This window comes from Taurulus bubalis (assembly GCF_910589615.1).
Source record: "Taurulus bubalis genome assembly, chromosome: 15".
Lineage (NCBI taxonomy): Eukaryota > Metazoa > Chordata > Actinopteri > Perciformes > Cottidae > Taurulus > Taurulus bubalis.
The window spans coordinates 3,841,728-3,859,012 of NC_136603.1; the positions used below are offsets into that span (position 1 = coordinate 3,841,728).

At 42.3% G+C, this 17,285-nt stretch overlaps 2 protein-coding genes across 2 annotated transcripts; one reads left to right on the forward strand and one right to left on the reverse strand.

The window, feature by feature from the left end:
- Positions 1–547: 547 nt before the first annotated feature.
- sirt3 (sirtuin 3) lies at positions 548–6,308 on the reverse strand. Its single transcript, XM_079230719.1, has 8 exons — positions 6,226–6,308; positions 6,098–6,143; positions 4,782–4,946; positions 4,468–4,700; positions 4,167–4,267; positions 3,475–3,636; positions 1,690–1,896; positions 548–1,132 (listed from the first exon to the last, which is right to left on the reverse strand). Exons 3-8 carry the CDS (start codon positions 4,826–4,828, stop codon positions 1,109–1,111), a joined length of 774 nt encoding a protein of 257 aa, XP_079086845.1. The 5' UTR covers positions 4,829–4,946; positions 6,098–6,143; positions 6,226–6,308; the 3' UTR covers positions 548–1,108.
- Positions 6,309–6,420: 112 nt separating this feature from the next.
- psmd13 (proteasome 26S subunit, non-ATPase 13) lies at positions 6,421–13,888 on the forward strand. Its single transcript, XM_079231206.1, has 13 exons — positions 6,421–6,603; positions 7,404–7,482; positions 8,150–8,184; positions 8,275–8,330; positions 8,444–8,487; positions 8,859–8,945; positions 10,149–10,320; positions 10,397–10,476; positions 11,225–11,350; positions 11,905–11,967; positions 12,727–12,807; positions 12,974–13,090; positions 13,589–13,888. The coding sequence occupies exons 1-13, from the start codon at positions 6,503–6,505 to the stop codon at positions 13,682–13,684; spliced, it is 1,137 nt and encodes a 378-aa protein (XP_079087332.1). The 5' UTR covers positions 6,421–6,502; the 3' UTR covers positions 13,685–13,888.
- The last annotated feature ends 3,397 nt before the right edge of the window (positions 13,889–17,285 follow it).

A 17,285-nucleotide genomic window follows, 5' to 3' on the forward strand; every position in this document is an offset into this window, starting at 1 on the left:
ACTTTTAATTTTTTCAGTGTTATAAAAACCACAACCAAGTAGCAGTCATACTCTTTATCATGGTCCTCTGGCTCCCTCTGCTGGTTAGAAATAGTATCACCTCATGAAAAGAAACAGCAATGAAATAATCCAATAACTAGTAATTCATGTGTGTCTATTAATCAATACATCAATGAGCCTAATGTTGTTCCTTTGTCACCATGAAAACACACACACACACACACACACACACACACACACACACACACACACACACACACACACACACACACACACACACACAGTGGATTAATTGATTAATCCGCCACTGAAAATAGTCCCAAACAAATGCTCTATTTCCTCGTGTTTGTTTGATTAAAAACTGCAGTGAGCAGCCGATTTAGGAAAAAACTGACGTTGTAAATTATGTATTTGTGACTTGTATTTACACATTTACATCTGTTTAATGTCCTCTGACTTTCAGCATGAGAGTTGAGCTTGTCTTCATGAAGGTAAAGCTCCTCTCATTTTGAGCTTAAAAGGCAAACAAATAACAAATGTTCCTGTATTTCCAGACCTTAAATATTAGTATTTTTTAATAGACATATTGAGCTAATTTTCAGGTGCATGTGTCTTTATTAGGGCCGTGTGTATTTCACCATGGATCTAGATCTGCTTTATATTTTAAGAACAAAACATAAAAGTCGTTCTTTTTACAAAATGGGACCTTTAGCAGACTTTTGACACATTTCATGCAGCTGGAGGTTAAATAAGTAAAATATAATATTGCACATCTTTCTAACTGGGAGGTCAACACGGTCCATCAGCTGCACAGATACACGTGATTGTTTCTCCTCACCTGCGTTTTGCTGATATTCAAAAACAAAAACAGATCCAGATACAGACTGTGTGTTCCAGTCTGCATCGATGGAAACTCACAGACTGGAAAATAAGGAGCAGAAATGCTTCTGTTCCTTATTTTACAGTCCGAGTTTCCATCGAACCAAAGATCCGGGTATCAGCACATGAGTCCCATTAGAAAAAACAGCCTAGATTTATTCTTGCAGTGTTGGTTTCTGTTGCAGCGAGTGAATAAAAGCCGAACCTCCATCTTGACGCGGTGAAAACGTCACTCTTCTGTCTTTGTTGGAGCCTAAAGATACAAAAAGAAGCAAAACAACTCATCAGCTGTAGAAACATTTAAATCCTATAATTCTAAGACTTCATCAACAAACCCCATTGTGCTCTGCATGGAGTCGCATCAAAAGCCTGTCTTCAGGTCGTTAAAGCTGCTTATTGATATGTTTGTATATCAACTGAAATGATTGGATATGGATCTCATTATTACACATTAATTATTCCCTCATTTAGGAGCCGTTATATTGGCTGTTTGATTAAAAAGATGCAGGTACCCAAAAGGCTCATGGGAACTCTGACTTGGAAGAGTTGGTGACCACAACACACACACACACACACACACACACAAATACACACCACACTACACACACTTGTTCCACACACAACAAACACATAACACACACACAAAAAAAACACACAACACACCACACACACACACAACAAATACACACACCACACGTACACCATACAACAAACACCACACGTACAACACACACACACACACACACACACACACACACACACACACACACACACACACACACACACACACACACACACACACACACACACTTTCTCAGCAGCGGCCTCCATCAGAGCGTGCAGCTCCTGAGTCCAGCCCAAGGCGTGCACCAGGGTTCTCACGCCGGCGACCACGTCGCCCAGCAGCAGAACGTCACGCGGCCGGCGGCCGCAGAACGAACCCACCGGGTCTCTGTTGATGAGCAGCCGGGGGACGGAGCCGCGCACGGATCCTGCCAGGCCGGCGAAGGGCTCCACCTGCACAGCAAAGAGAGGTTTGGGGGAGATTCATAGTGGAGGTGCAGACAGGAAGCAGACAGACAGGAAGCAGACAGACAGGAAGCAGACAGATAGGAAGCAGACAGGAAGCAGACAGATAGGAAGCAGACAGACAGGAAGCAGACAGACAGGAAGCAGACAGGAAGCAGACAGATAGGGAGCAGACAGGAAGCAGACAGATAGGGAGCAGACAGGAAGCAGACAGATAGGAAGCAGACAGATAGGAAGCAGACAGGAAGCAGACAGATAGGAAGCAGACAGACAGGAAGCAGACAGACAGGAAGCAGACAGGAAGCAGACAGATAGGGAGCAGACAGGAAGCAGACAGATAGGGAGCAGACAGATAGGAAGCAGACAGGAAGCAGACAGATAGGAAGCAGACAGACAGGAAGCAGACAGGAAGCAGACAGATAGGAAGCAGACAGACAGGAAGCAGACAGACAGGAAGCAGACAGGAAGCAGACAGATAGGAAGCAGACAGGAAGCAGACAGGAAGCAGACAGACAGGAAGCAGACAGGAAGCAGACAGATAGGGAGCAGACAGGAAGCAGACAGATAGGAAGCAGACAGATAGGAAGCAGACAGGAAGCAGACAGATAGGAAGCAGACAGACAGGAAGCAGACAGATAGGAAGCAGACAGGAAGCAGACAGATAGGAAGCAGACAGACAGGAAGCAGACAGACAGGAAGCAGACAGGAAGCAGACAGATAGGAAGCAGACAGATAGGAAGCAGACAGACAGGAAGCAGACAGACAGGAAGCAGACAGACAGGAAGCATACAGGAAGCAGACAGATAGAAAGCAGACAGATAGGAAGCAGACAGGAAGCAGACAGACAGGAAGCAGACAGATAGGAAGCAGACAGACAGGAAGCAGATAGAAAGCAGACAGGAAGCAGACAGGAAGCAGACAGACAGGAAGCACACAGATAGGAAGCAGACAGGAAACAGACAGACAGGAAGCAGACAGGAAGCAGACAGATAGGAAGCAGACAGATAGGAAGCAGACAGACAGGAAGCAGACAGACAGGAAGCAGACACATAGGAAGCAGACAGACAGGAAGCAGACAGACAGGAAGCAGACAGACAGGAAGCAGACAGACAGGAAGCAGACACATAGGAAGCAGACAGACAGGAAGCAGACAGACAGGAAGCAGACAGACAGGAAGCAGACACATAGGAAGCAGACAGACAGGAAGCAGACAGACAGGAAGCAGGCAGGAAGCAGACGAGCAACAAGAGGTCCAGGATGGAACAGCGACTTGGTGGTTCTGAGTCGCTCGTCTCGAGTCCATCACTCACTAAACACCTTCAGCGGTTTTATAAAGGACTACAAATATTTAACAATGAAGAATCAAGAGGAACACGACCAAGAACCTTGGCAACAAAGACTTTTACTACTTTTGCAGATGAAGACGGTTTTATCCTGCTGGCAGCTGACTCAACGTCAGGGTCCTCCTGGTGGCTAGAGGTTATGAGGTCACGTCCATCTCTCCCCCCATGTTTCACTTAAAAATATATTTAATTAAAGCAAAGACATCATCTTTAAAGCAAAGACCTCCAGGGACGTCCCCATGACGATGAGCAGGTCGGCCTGAGGGAAGTCTGTGAGGTACTGGAAGAAGCGGCGAGGAAGCTCCTCCCCGAAGAACACGATGTCCGGCTTCACCACACCTTTACAGGTCGGGCACTTTGGGATCACCCCCCTCATCACGTCGGGCTGGAGAGACATTCAAATTCATAATGTTTAATATATATATATATATATATATATATATATATATATATATATATATATACACACACATGACAAATTTTCAGTTTCTTCGCAATTTCTCTCATGGAATAGCCTTCATTTCCAAGAACAAGAACAGACTGGAGAGTTTCACATGAAAGTTCTCTTTTTCTGGCCATTCTGAGAGTATAATGAACCCACAATGTGATGCTCCAGATACTCAACTAGCTCAAAGGAAGGCCAGTTTTATAGCTTCTCTCACCAGCATCACTGTTTTAAGCTGTGCTAACATAATTAAAGGGTTTTCTAATCATCCATTAGTCTTCTATGTGATGACCAAACACAATGAACCATTAGAACACTGAGTGATAGCTGCTGGAAATGAGCCTCTATACACCTCTGTAGATGTTTCATTAACAACCAGACGTTTCCACCTAGAATAGTCACTTACCACATTAACAATACGGTAGTGTATATATATACACACTAATTGAGTGTTTTGGTTCATAACTCACCCGTAGCTCCTCCCCCTCGTACTCCCTCAGGCAGGACGTGCAGGTTGCCGTGGCAAACGTACCGTGAGCCTCCACCAACATCTCAGGAGGAATCCCCGCCTCTAGAGACACAAGAACATGTGAAGGAACACGTGAAGGAACATGTGAAGGAACACATGAAGGAACACGTGAAGGAACACACAAAGGAACATGTGAAGGAACACATGAAGGAACACGTGAAGGAACACATGAAGGAACACATGAAGGAACACATGAAGGAACACGTGAAGGAACACGTGAAGGAACACGTGAAGGAACACACGTCTCTCCAGCCCGTCGATGTTCTGCGTGTACATGCGGAGCAGCTGCCTCTTGGTGTGAAGCAGACGCACGAAGTGGTGGCTGAGGTTGGGCCGGTGGTTCCCCGGGTAGAGCTCCTTGGCCAGGGAGAAGAAGGGCCGAGGGTTCTGGTGGAAGAAGCTGAGCTCGAACACGGCCTCGGCGTAGGGCAGCTCGTACTGCTGCAGGTTGTCATAGAGACCGCTGCCCGGAGACCTGCGGGGTCACAACACACTGACTTCTCCAGGTTCTCCATGAGCGTCAGAACCCCGTCACGTGCACATCCGGCGCCTTCACCTGAAATCTGGGACGCCGCTCGGCGTGCTGATCCCGGCTCCGGCCATCACCACCACCCTCTGGTACTGCCGCTCTCGGAGGCTCTTGGCGATGTTCTCCAGGGTCTGCCGCTCCTCGGAGGAACCGCCACCGTGGGAGAGGAACCCCCGAGTCCCGTTGGTTTGTCTGCGAAGAAGCAAAACAAAATATAAACATGTTCGTCTGCATGTAATGTTTTCCAAGTCCAAGTCGAGGTCTCACTTTACCACTTTAACTGGTGCAGTATAAATACATTTTTAAATACTTGTTTATTCTGCCTGTATATATAATAGTGCTATTGTGGATTATTTGTTACCGTTTACTTATATTTATTACTTGTTTCTTATTTTACTACTATCTCTTGCTGCTGTAATGCTGCAATTTCCCCATTGCGGGACTAATAAACATGCGGGTTCCTCTTATCTTATTAAAGGCCCTCCTTTAAATATGCCAATTGCAATATTTGAAGTAAGTATCCATAAAAGGAAACATGATTAGGCTTGCAATAATAACTTAAAGTACTTTTCAATAACAGTTAGTATGACTGTATTGTATATTTACACTGAGTCTCCAACTAATGACAGCTTAAAATCAACTGTAGTTCAACACATCCCTCACAAGTCCCTTTCTGGAAGTCCAAATCAAGTCCCAGGGTTTTAGTCTCCATCTCTGGCTCGAACTCCATGCAGATGCACAGAAATATGAGATTCAGCAGAGGCATCACAGTCCATAATGTAACATTATAACATGTAACATCACATAAACATCCAGTGTCTCATTTGATTCTGTACTCCAATAAAGCTGTGGCAGGCTCTACTTATTCATTTAAAGAAACGGAGAATATACTGCTCCACTCGATTTAACTAGTAGTTGATTGATATAAATGTAATTGGCAATCAAAATAACAATAATGCCATTTTGTAAGCCAATTTGAACAATCTAATAGTTCCAGTTCCTTAAATGTGACAGTGCTTGTCATATATATTTACATATATATAATCAATTGTATATTGTTGGGTTTTGGACTGCTGGACATAAGACATTTGAAGACTCATGGAAATACTGGTGACATTGATTATTAAAGAAAATAATACCCTGTGAGATACATGGTCTATAAATAGTTTATTTAGCTGAAGAAGTGGGAGGATTCCCCAGCACATAAAGGAACATGTCCGAGACGTGGTGGAGTGGAAGGAGGAAGTTGCATGAAATAAAAGTACCTTGAGTACTTGAGTATAGTACTTGAGTAGATGTACTTAGGTACATTCTGCTGTGTTGCGTCACTGAGGGTGAAATACCTGCACAGAGCTGCAGCTGGACACGACCCCCTTTGACTCCAACGACCTATAAAGAGAGCAATAACTCACAAGTATCACCAAACAGTCATTCTCATATCATAATGACTGCATCTGTCGTGTCCACTCACCGTGTGCACAGCGCGTGCTGCTGGCCCTCGCGCTCAGGTACAGACCGAGCCTGACAGGTGAGCATGCTGAGGAGCTCAGTAAAGGGGCCATGACAGCAGTGACGCGATGACGTCACTCGCAGATTGTTAGCAACGCCGCTTCGCTTTAGCAACGCCCACTTTATTTCCCGTCATCCTTTGCGCCCGGCAGCGGACTCCACAACACGACAGGCTACTTGACGTTTAGCGGAAGAATACAAGAGTTCAACTTCAACCTTCAATAGTTTTCTTCGCCACGATGAGAGATGTCTCCGGGTTCCTCAAGCAGCAGCAGAGCACCAGCACCACTCCGGAGATGGCGACGGAGTGGCACACGTTGGAGGAGCTGCACAACAAAAGGTAAAGGCAGCTAGCTAGCGCTCCGCTCAAGCTAGGCTAGCTAGCGTTAGCTCGCCCATTCATTCTGAACGCACGCTGAGTCATGCAGGGAGCTAGCGTTAGCCGCTGTTAGCTGGGGCTAGCCAGCTATGTTCCTCCCTAAAGATCATGACTGTTCATTTTAGTTTATAATCATGTAAATCAGTCACGTAAAGACATCTGAAGGACAATTTCCTTCATCACACTTGCCACTTTAGTACTGTTAATTGTTCACCATATTTATCTACGATTGCACTACTGTTTATTGTTGTTGTTTTATTCTATGTCTATGTTTATTGTTATCCACTTTTTACCTCGTCAAATTCCTTGTTTAGGGTTTTAACCCAACATCGTCTCTTTAGGCCAGTGGAAGACGAAGTTTATCACAAAGTGTTTATTTTAGAGCCTAGAATAAGTTATTGTATATAACTATAATGTTGAACATGTACTTAAAGTATAACAAATACAACCCATGTTATACTTTCATATATTATAGGGTTATTACAACTTTTTACATTAATGTAAAAGCAAGATTCTACAGATACACCAATATTACCATTAGTACAGCTTCACATTTGCAATGCTGGAACCATTAAATGAAAAATTACTGAAACTTCTCAAAATAGTTGCAATTCTTTTTACTTTTAATATAGATTTTTGTGTTTTTGGTATCACAATATTGTAATATAGTAGCTGATTTCTTGGCAAAAACTACTACCTTTTTGGGGGGGACATTTGTTCATCTTCTGGATAAAGTGTTGATATATATTTTTGATTGACAGGTTGTGGCATCAGTTGACTCTGAGGTTGTCAGACTTTGTTAAAGATCCTTGCTTCAAAACAGGAGACGGCCTCATCCAGGTAAACGCTCACAGACACAGGTGTTGTTGTTACATGAGGACGCACACGTTTCATATCCTGTATTCAGATATTCAGTGTAACCTTTTTAAGGGGATTAAACAAAGTTATTGCATCAAGTTTAGGGACATAGAGGCGATAACATGCCATCATAAACAGTTTAACTCTTTGAAACACACGTTCTGTTCATTGTGACGTTGCCGTTAAATGTAATCGTTTCGTCTTGTGTGTTTAGTAAAAAGCTTTTTCATGTTTTTTTTTTTTAAATCAGCATCGTGATATTGATTTAAACATTTTATATTCATCATGACGTCGCAAATGTATGCAGATTAATAAAACGGTTAAAATGATGGTTGAAGAACTAAGATCTTAGGTAACTCCTCTAGTTTGTTCTGCAGTGACAACGTTCACCGATTCTTTAATTTAGACAACATGCATTTGTTTATATATTGTTTTCCTTTATGTTCATAAACTTTCCATTTTTAAACGATTAATACAATAAAGGCACAACAGGAAGCTTTGATGCCGACTGTAAAGGATTAAAATAACTTTAATGACTTTCCCTGTTCACTAAGGAGCAACTTTAACCCTAAATTCTGCCATAATCCAAATACTACTTGGCTATACTTTGACCACCTGTGATCTGACGGCTCCTTTTCTTTCTTTAAAGCTCTATGACAACTTCATCAGTGACTTCGAACACAGGTGAGAATCTCAGTCTGACCTCGAGACTCCTGGCGGCTCAGGAAGTGGTTTCTGGTTTGATGCTGACTTATTGTTTCTGTCCCTCACTAGAATCAACCCATTGTCCCTCATGGAGATTATACTGTATGTTGCCAGACAGATGAAAGGTGACAACAACAACAACAACAACAACAACGCAGCAATAAATATTTCCCAGCAGAATACACATTTCAAAATGAATAAATAGTATTTACAAATTGAATTTGTTTTTTGTCGCCAGAGCCCAAAGATGCCATCACTTTTCTCGAGAAGACCAAGGACAAGGTAAGGTGACCGATGCACCGCTTCATTTGTTTATAAAGCTAATTCGTCAAATACAAAAGCCCCACAATAAATAGTAATTCATTCATTTAATGAATATTACAATGTTCAGTTTGTATTATACTTTAAGGACTTTTCGTAGGCTGCCGGTTCTATGTACTGTTGAATTACGTTGCACTTCATTATTTTGTCCTTCACACGTAACTTATTAAATAACCCAAACGTCTCCTGCATGAAGCACATCAGTCCCACAAACTGCATCCTGTTGAAACGGAGCGGCAGCTTTCTCAAAGTGAACATCACGACCTTCCCGACGGAGGATTCATCGGCGCTTATAAAGTGTTTTTGATCCAACGTGTCTCTTTCTGGTTCAGGTGAAAAGCTGCGACGAAGCCCTCATTCTCTGCAAGACTTCTATCGGCAGACTCAAACTGGAGATCAGCGATCTTCCTGCCACAAAGGTAAACACTCGGCTCTGTTTCTTTAAATCAAGCTGCTGACGCAGAAGGAGCCTCGCGCCTCGTTCAGATTTGTCACATTTCAAACGTCGAGCCGCAGGCGGCGTTCACACGTGAGGCGTCTTTCTTTCTCGCTGAAGTAACTTGTTGACGGTTTCGGCGACATTTTTAATTAAGCAACAAGAAAATGAATCCACCGTGTCAAACGTGGCGTGTTTCTCCCCACTTTTATTTCCTGTGGAGGAAACGTGAAAACTCTGGAAATAAAAAATGGAATGCAGCAAAGCATTTGTTGCACTTGGAGAAAAATAATCTGTACAAATTTAATCCCAAAGGTCTCTGAGGGATAAACGACCATCAATCTGTTGAACAATTACATTTAAAAAAAGTTGATCTTAAATTAAACTTGAAATCCTCACTCATGATCATCAGTTATTTTCTTCAGTGTCTCTGTTGTCAGTACAGTGCAGATTATATTCTGCTCAATGTAATTATAACAACATCTACCCAGATTGTCCAAATAATAAATAAACATATGAAGCTAAATTAATGTGCAGAACGGCAGTGAGCTGACGACACCCAGTTTATCCATCTCCCAAAGCATGATGGGAACCGTGGCGGTAAAAACCAAAACATATTCTATCAATATTGTCAGTGTCTCTCTGGAACACTGACGTTTCTGCTATAAATTTATCTTTTTAGTGAGTTGAAACCCTGTAGTTAAACGAGCACAAAATAAAATGCATAGGAAATGAAATATGATTAAAACTGCATCTGCATTAAATACAGCTGCTTTGTCATAAAATGATTTGATTCTGGGCTTCGGAGTAAGTTTCAGAGCACCTCAGTTAAACCTGACCTCATGCTACTTTACATGAAAGTCATCTCTATGGGTTCCCTGCTGTGAGGCGTACAGATTGGATCACGACTTTGCACCAACAGGAGTCTGATTCTTTTGGATGAATCTGCATCGGTAGCGTGAACAAGTTAGATTGCTTTGATCCGTAACAATAACTGTCGTATGACGTGTGTAGTGCGACCGACCGGCCAGACGTTGGTATTTCTAGGTCGCCTAACTGGACCTGTGGGGGAAAGCGGAGCTAAAACATGTTACACTTCTAAATAAAGGGAGTGAAAACTGCCTCTTTCGAAAGAAGAAGAAAACACGGCTCACGATAAACGCGTCGTCGCCTCTTTTACTTCCAGAAACTCATAGAAGAAGTCGAGGAGATGCTGAATAACCTCCCCGGCGTGACGTCGGTCCACGGCCGGTTTTACGACCTCTCCAGCAAATATTATCGCATCATCGGGAACCACGCCTCCTACTACAAGGACGCGCTGCGCTACCTGGGCTGCGTGGACATCAAAGACCTTCCAGGTGAGGCGGGGCGATGGAGCGCCGGGACGCGCTTCACTCGGGCGGCGGCGTGACTTCATGTTGTCTTCCTCCACAGAGACGGAGAAGCAGGAGAGGGCGTTCACACTGGGGCTGGCCGGCCTGCTGGGAGAAGGAGTTTACAACTTCGGGGAGCTGGTAGGAGGAAAAACAAATGGTCGCCGTTAGTGGTGCGATGGTCAGAAAGCTCTCGGATCGGCACAAAAGAGAACATGGCGGTCATTGATGATCCAAACTGGCGGATATAGATCCTTTTTCGTTTAGTTTTGTCATAGCAGACGATTTATATATCATTTTTTTTTATATTTCAACCGCTCTGAAGTCAGTTCACACGATCAAATAATGTAAATGTTTTATTTGTAATTAGTTCTAGTCATCTAGTGTTTTTTTTCTTCATAAAAACACAATTTAAATAAGGTAATATAATACTGTATTTCTATTGACTACGTCAAATCGTATTAGTAGTTTCAATGATGTATTTTAACTGCTCATAATTTATCTCTAATATCTATTTAAGTTGCTGTGAAAACTTCTTCTTCTCGCCAAAACTACATTTTACCAGATTACACGTCACGATGGACTAGCCTATTTATTACTGTTATTTAACGGTATCTAATACCTTTCTTGTACATATTAGCACCTTCTGCACATATACCGCCGTATGTATAGTGTTTTTATATTTAATATTTTTCTCTCTTTCTGATTATAGTGTGTTTTTATTTCCTAAACTGTTGACTCAGAGTCCTGCACCAGAATTCCAATGTGTCTGGACTGTTGGTCGAGGCACAAATGGCAAATAAAAAACCTTGAACCTTGAACGACGGCGTTATAATTTCTCTTCGCCCGGTCCTCCTTTTCACCGAGCCGTGTCTTCGTGTCTCTGCAGCTGATGCATCCCGTGCTGGAGTCCCTGAGGAAGACGGACAAGCAGTGGCTCATCGACACGCTTTACGCCTTCAACGGCGGCAACGTGGAGAAGTTCCAGGGCTTCAAGTCGGCCTGGGGCCAACAGGTGAGGCGGGTCACCTCGCCGCTGCAACTGATCGCCGTTTGTTGAGCATCGATTCATGACGGAATCGATGCTCAACAAACGCTGTTCAAATAAAATGTCCGCTTACAATGTTCATTTTGGTTGTTTTCATACGTGACAACATGTGCACAAACATCTTAAAACTACGGGAGGCTAATGTACATTTAGGTTTTGTTTTCTACTTTTCTTGATGAAAGTAAATAACAACGTTGTCCGTTTTATTTATTTATTTTATAAATGGGCAATAAGATGTGCATGACAAATAAAGAAAAAACTAAGAATTTTTTTTTAGGTCAAACAAAGTAGATAAAATTGTATTTAAAAAAACAAAAACATCGCCATGTAAAATAACTTAAACTGAGGAAGTGGTTTAACCTTTCAGGGCCGCTTCATTACCCTTAAGGGAGCTTCTACACGACTCTAAGAGAACTAACGACAACAAGAGATCAATATATCCAGAACCAGATCAAAGACTCGTCGCCTTGAACCCGATCGCTGAACTATTCATGATCCTCGTTCTCTATTCTCGTTTCCAGCCGGACCTCGCGGCACACGAAGCCAAACTGATGCAGAAGATCCAGCTGCTCTGCGTGATGGAGGTGAGACTGAACGACCACTCCGAGAAAAAAGAGACATTTCAATTGCTTTTAATGATCCTTTCGTCTTATGAAACGTCCATTTTATCTTTACGTGTTTTTATAATTTCGTATTTGTGTCTCTGGGACGCCTTTTGAAAATGAGACGATACACACAAGGAGAAACTCAATGAATTGCTTTGATCAGAGCATTCACTTGCTGAGGTTTTGTGTAGAATTTACCTTTTTGGAAATGCAAGTTTCTGCCGTTAACAAGTCCATTTTGAAAATGAACATGAGACGTGCAGCACAGACAGAAATCGTCTTGGAGGGCAACAAATTGAAATCCATGCGTCTCCCCGTTCCCTCGCTGGCACCGTAGCTCCTCCCACTGGCCTTTTAGCTCCTCCCACTGGCCTTTTAGCTCCTCCAACTGAGGCATGAGGAAGACGAAGCTGGCAATTGAGAAATCAGTTGCTTCAAACTGACATTTATACATCACGCCTCTTCATAAAATCCTCACAGGTAGACAAAAGATCCTCATTGACGACCTTCACAACAGCTCCTGTGATGGTTAATAAGAGCAATGAGATCATAAGCAGACTCTAATGTAACAACAATAACAGCGGCAGCGGAACTTTCTTGTCAGAATTAAGAGCAATGAGGATAATCGACACTGCCGGACGCTTTCCTCACACTTCAGTGACATCATCGCCGTCACAACGAAGGTTAAAAAACAGGACGAATAAATCATTGAGACGTGTGTGTCTCTCTCTCTTCCAGATGACATTCACTCGTCCTGCAAACCACAGAACGCTCACCTTCACTGAGATCGCCCAGAGTGCCAAACTCCCCGTTAATGAGGTGAGTCACATGACGACGCATCGATCAATGTCGATGAAACCTTCTGACTGTGATAACAAATGGATCCACTTTTCAAATGACCAGTTCCTCAGTTTTAACCTGTGGGTCTTCGAGTGTTCCTTACATTTGTTTAGTCGATATGAAACTCTGGACTCGTGTCCTGCAGGTGGAGCTGCTGGTGATGAAGGCTCTGTCTGTGGGCCTGATCAAAGGGAACATTGACGAGGTGGACCAGAAGGTGCAGATGACCTGGGTGCAGCCCAGAGTCCTGGACCTGCCGCAGGTTAGTCCTCATTCAGTGAGAGAAGCCGATGCTTCATGTGTTAAAGCTGCATTCTCTCTAGTGACCACCAGGGGGCGACTCCTCTGTTTGTATAGAAGTCTATGCTTCTTGTGTTAAAGCTGCATTCTCTCTACTGACCACCAGGGGGCGACTCCTCTGGTTGTATAGAAGTCTATGCTTCATGTGTTAAAGCTGCATTATCTCTCCTGACCACCACGGGGCGACTCCTCTGGTTGTATAGAAGTCTATGCTTCATGTGTTTAAGCTGCATTCTCTCTCCTGACCACCAGGGGACGGCGACTCTGGTTGTATAGAAGTCTATATAAATGACTCTACTTCTCTTGATGTATTCCCTCAGTGAACTTTTTGTTTGTAATTGTAAACATGAGTTTATGTCTCAATCTCTAGTTTCAAGTCTTCTTCAATACAGCATGATGTTCATCATTTAGAGTAAAGTAGACCCCACAAGTGATGGTCCCCTGTTGTTCACCGTTTCAGATCAAAGGCATGAAGGAGCGTCTGGACTTCTGGTGCGGGGACGTTAAGAACATGGCCATGCTGGTGGAGCAACAGGCCCACGACATCCTCACCTGAACCGGTTCCGCCCCTTCAGTCCACGGAGGGAAACCCCTTCACAACATTTCTGTTTTATATTGATTTTTTTTTTCTGTCGGACGTTCATGCTTTTCTGTTTATTACCAACCTGTAACAATACACTGGTGTTTTTACAAATAAACAACTGGTTGTAACATTATTATCCACTTCATACGGTCTGAAAATATTAATAAAAATGACCAGAAAAAAAAGTTTAATTGTGTTCAAGCGTGTGGTTTTTCTTTTATGTGGCTCCTGGTCTGGTGTGCAAACTTAAGGTTTATTATGTTTGTTTATATTTTATTTCCTGAATACTCTTTAAAAGAGAAAGGAAATGTCCTTTATACAATTTACCATTTCTGCCAATAGATCTCCCTAAATGCTGCACACTGTAATCCAGGCAATTATTCCATTAAATTACATTGATTTACTATTACTAGTTAGTTACCGCTCTAATATATATTCAGGCAATATTAAGTTTCATTTCTTTGGTTTCTACCAGAAGAAGTTATAGACAAACGAACGTCCTGATGCAAACACTATTGTAATATTTTATAACAACAAACAAACAAAAGACTAAATTTGTGTTAAAACTTGTTTAACCTCAGTTATGCCCCAGACATTTTTTCTTAAAAATTCCGAATGGTTTGCAACTAAATACAGAATATCTCCTCAACCACAAGGGCTATTTGAATAATTTCAAAAGGTATAATATACAGAAAACACTTGTGAGACTAGTTAAGAGGTTAATTTAGCAGTATATGTGTTACTGGTTTATTGGTTGATAGGACACAGGGAATAAACAAAAATCCTCTTTTTAATTATGCATATCAACGCTTTTAGTTCTACTAAACAATATCACTATGTTAACAGCATCACTGCAAAGTTTGACTTTGATTAAGTGAAGTTAAATATTTTTAGTAATTCATTTAGTGCACATTTCGTGAACCGTAGGTTTAGGTCCGCTGAAAGCAAAAATGCCCTAACTTTCTTCCTGGACCTTGAACGCCTCTGGTTCCACAACAGAGGGGCTCTGCTCAAGCAGAAGCACCAACACACCAAGCAAGGCCGTGTGGAATATTGTTTCATCCATAAGTATGTCATATTTCCGTTGTTTGGCTGGAATGTGGTTGATATCTTGCTGAGGCTTTGTCTGACAGGGGTTTTGGCGCAATTGGTGGATTCCGTAAGTCGTAAGCTTTCCAGAAAGGTGCGCTAACCATGTGTAGCATCAAGCTAGGGATATGAATATTGATTTTCCCATAACTTGGGGATCTCTCTCGAGTCATATTCATGATTTATGTTAATATTTATGGTTGAATTGTGTTATAAACATGTAAAATGGACGTATATGCTCTTTTAAGGCCAGGCCGTGCAGTTTTTTCTGCTATGTCACATCAGTGGCTGTTAGTTGTAATTACTAGCTGACTGTTAAACCGGGTTGAGTTAACGGCCATACAGACTACTGTGTTCCTGTCGACTTTCAATGAGAGCCTGGTCCTCACGAACAGGCGGGAAAAACGTTAATTCTACTGTCACATTTGACAAATGCAATATTTATGACATTTAGCACGTTTTCTAATCTTCCTCCCTGCAGTTTGATTTCATATCTTTTGTTTTTCTTTCACATATCTGTTGTTTGAACCAGGTGACCCGCCTGTAGCGTTGCTCTGGACCAGAGGAAAATGTTCTTCTCAAATTGCTTTGATGAAAAGATGGTGCCGTTTTAACCTGAGATAGTACAAACTATCACAGTATAATATTTAAGTAAATACTATTTAATATAATTGATTTCAATATTATAATTAACTTTGTTTTAGGTTATTTGTAGCTAGTATTCCATTTAATTTTCTTTCATGTGTATATATATATATATAAATTGCATGATTTATATAGTATAAAAGTGATGTATATATACTGTATATATACATTATTAAAATTAATTATTTTAAAATGTATATTAATTATAAAATGTGTACATATATATATATATGTATATATATATATATATATACATATATATATATACATATATATATATATATTGTACTATTGATTGCTAGATTCTGTACTCAAGATTTAAAATGAAAACAAACATTTAAAAGTAAAACAATAAAACACATTTGTGTATCGGTTGTTCCTAAAATGATTAAATATAAAAAAGTTTTTTCATTTGAAAGAATAATTCATAGTTGTTTTTAGTTTAAATAATTTAGTTTTCTATAATTATATATATATATAAATACATATTTTTAAATGATTTATATATATATAAATTATTTAAACTATTTATATATAACATGTATATTATATAAGAAAGAAAATAATAGATAATAATAACCTTAAAATTAAGTTTGATGTAATTTCACACACGTTCTTTGCAATCTAATATTTTTCCATCTACTTGTTCTAATTATGTTCCCCTGTTTATCCGGCGGATGTGAATATAGAAACAGGCCACATAACCAGTTCACCCAGTCTGTCTTTGACACCGTTTCCTGTCCAGCATGCGATCCAGCAGATGCTGCGTTCGATGACATAGATTTCCAATACCGTCACGCTCCAGTTATTGATCAGACAAATATTAACCATGCGCCCTGACGGTGAAGACGACCGCGTTGTGGCGAAGCTCCGGGCCGACCGGCGCCAGAAATGTATCTGGGCATTTAAAAGGTCAGCCGGGGTCAAATAAAGCTTCCTCAAGTGACAGTCCACTGGGTTGCCTGCAGCACACACAAAAAAAGACTAACAGCAATTAGCTTTGGGGAGAGAGAGAGTGGCACAAGATCAATGAGCTCTCAACCCTCCAGATGTCAGGGAAACAGACTGCTGACGGACCGGCTTCAGTCTGGGAAGCAGCGGAGGAAGAGGAGCGAGGAGGCCGGCTGATGAGGAAGAGCGGGCTGCATCCCCAAAGGGAGAGAGCTCCGTGCAGGCAACCGTCTCTATCTCTTTAAGAGCCGGGAGAAGGAGTGTGTGCGCTCGGTGTGTGTGTGTGTGTGTGTGTGGGGGAGGGGTATTGGCTGGGGTGGAACAGTCCTGTAATGAGCAGATTTTAGAGAGAGAGAGAGAGAGAGAGAGAGGCCTGAAAAACAAGAGAGGACAGATGACTTGGTGGAATTGGGATACAACAACAATCCAGATTTTTGGGCGAGCGCTGAAACGGAGAAGACAAAGGGAGCGGCAGAGGAATAATTCATTATTTCCTTCTTCACATCCTCGTCTCCGGGAGGGAGGCTCATCCTCCGATCGCAGCGCAGCCGAGTGGAGGACGAGGAGACGTTCCCTCTCCGCTGTGTCTGCCGGAGGCTGAGGCTGCTCCGTGTCTCCGAGCCTCCTTTTCACAGGCCGACAGCGACCGGGGCTCCAACTTCTCTTGATTTTCCATTTCATTTTTTTTTTATTAATGGCGTACCAGTGCAGCAGCATCCTCCTCCTGCCTCCCTCTCTGTGTGCCGGTGCGGCAGCGGATGTGTGGATGCTGTAATGTCTGACTGAGCTGAGCTCGGTCGCTATAGCCGCCGCCGCCGCCGCCACCACCATCATCACCAGCGCCGCCGCCGCCGCTCTGTGGGCCTCTGGGACTGCTGGAAAAGCCTCT

Excerpts from the sequence above, each read along its gene's own strand:
- sirt3 (XM_079230719.1), bottom strand. The coding sequence starts at position 4,828 with ATGGCCGGAGCCGGGATCAGCACGCCGAGCGGCGTCCCAGATTTCAG. Across the intron at positions 3,637-4,166 it reads ACGAGGGGGAGGAGCTACGG|CCCGACGTGATGAGGGGGGT; the intron begins GTGAGTTATGAA and ends ATGTCTCTCCAG. Across the intron at positions 1,897-3,474 it reads TCATGGGGACGTCCCTGGAG|GTGGAGCCCTTCGCCGGCCT; the intron begins GTCTTTGCTTTA and ends TTTGCTGTGCAG.
- psmd13 (XM_079231206.1), top strand. The coding sequence starts at position 6,503 with ATGAGAGATGTCTCCGGGTTCCTCAAGCAGCAGCAGAGCACCAGCACC. Across the intron at positions 8,946-10,148 it reads GCGATCTTCCTGCCACAAAG|AAACTCATAGAAGAAGTCGA; the intron begins GTAAACACTCGG and ends TTTTACTTCCAG. Across the intron at positions 13,091-13,588 it reads GAGTCCTGGACCTGCCGCAG|ATCAAAGGCATGAAGGAGCG; the intron begins GTTAGTCCTCAT and ends TCACCGTTTCAG.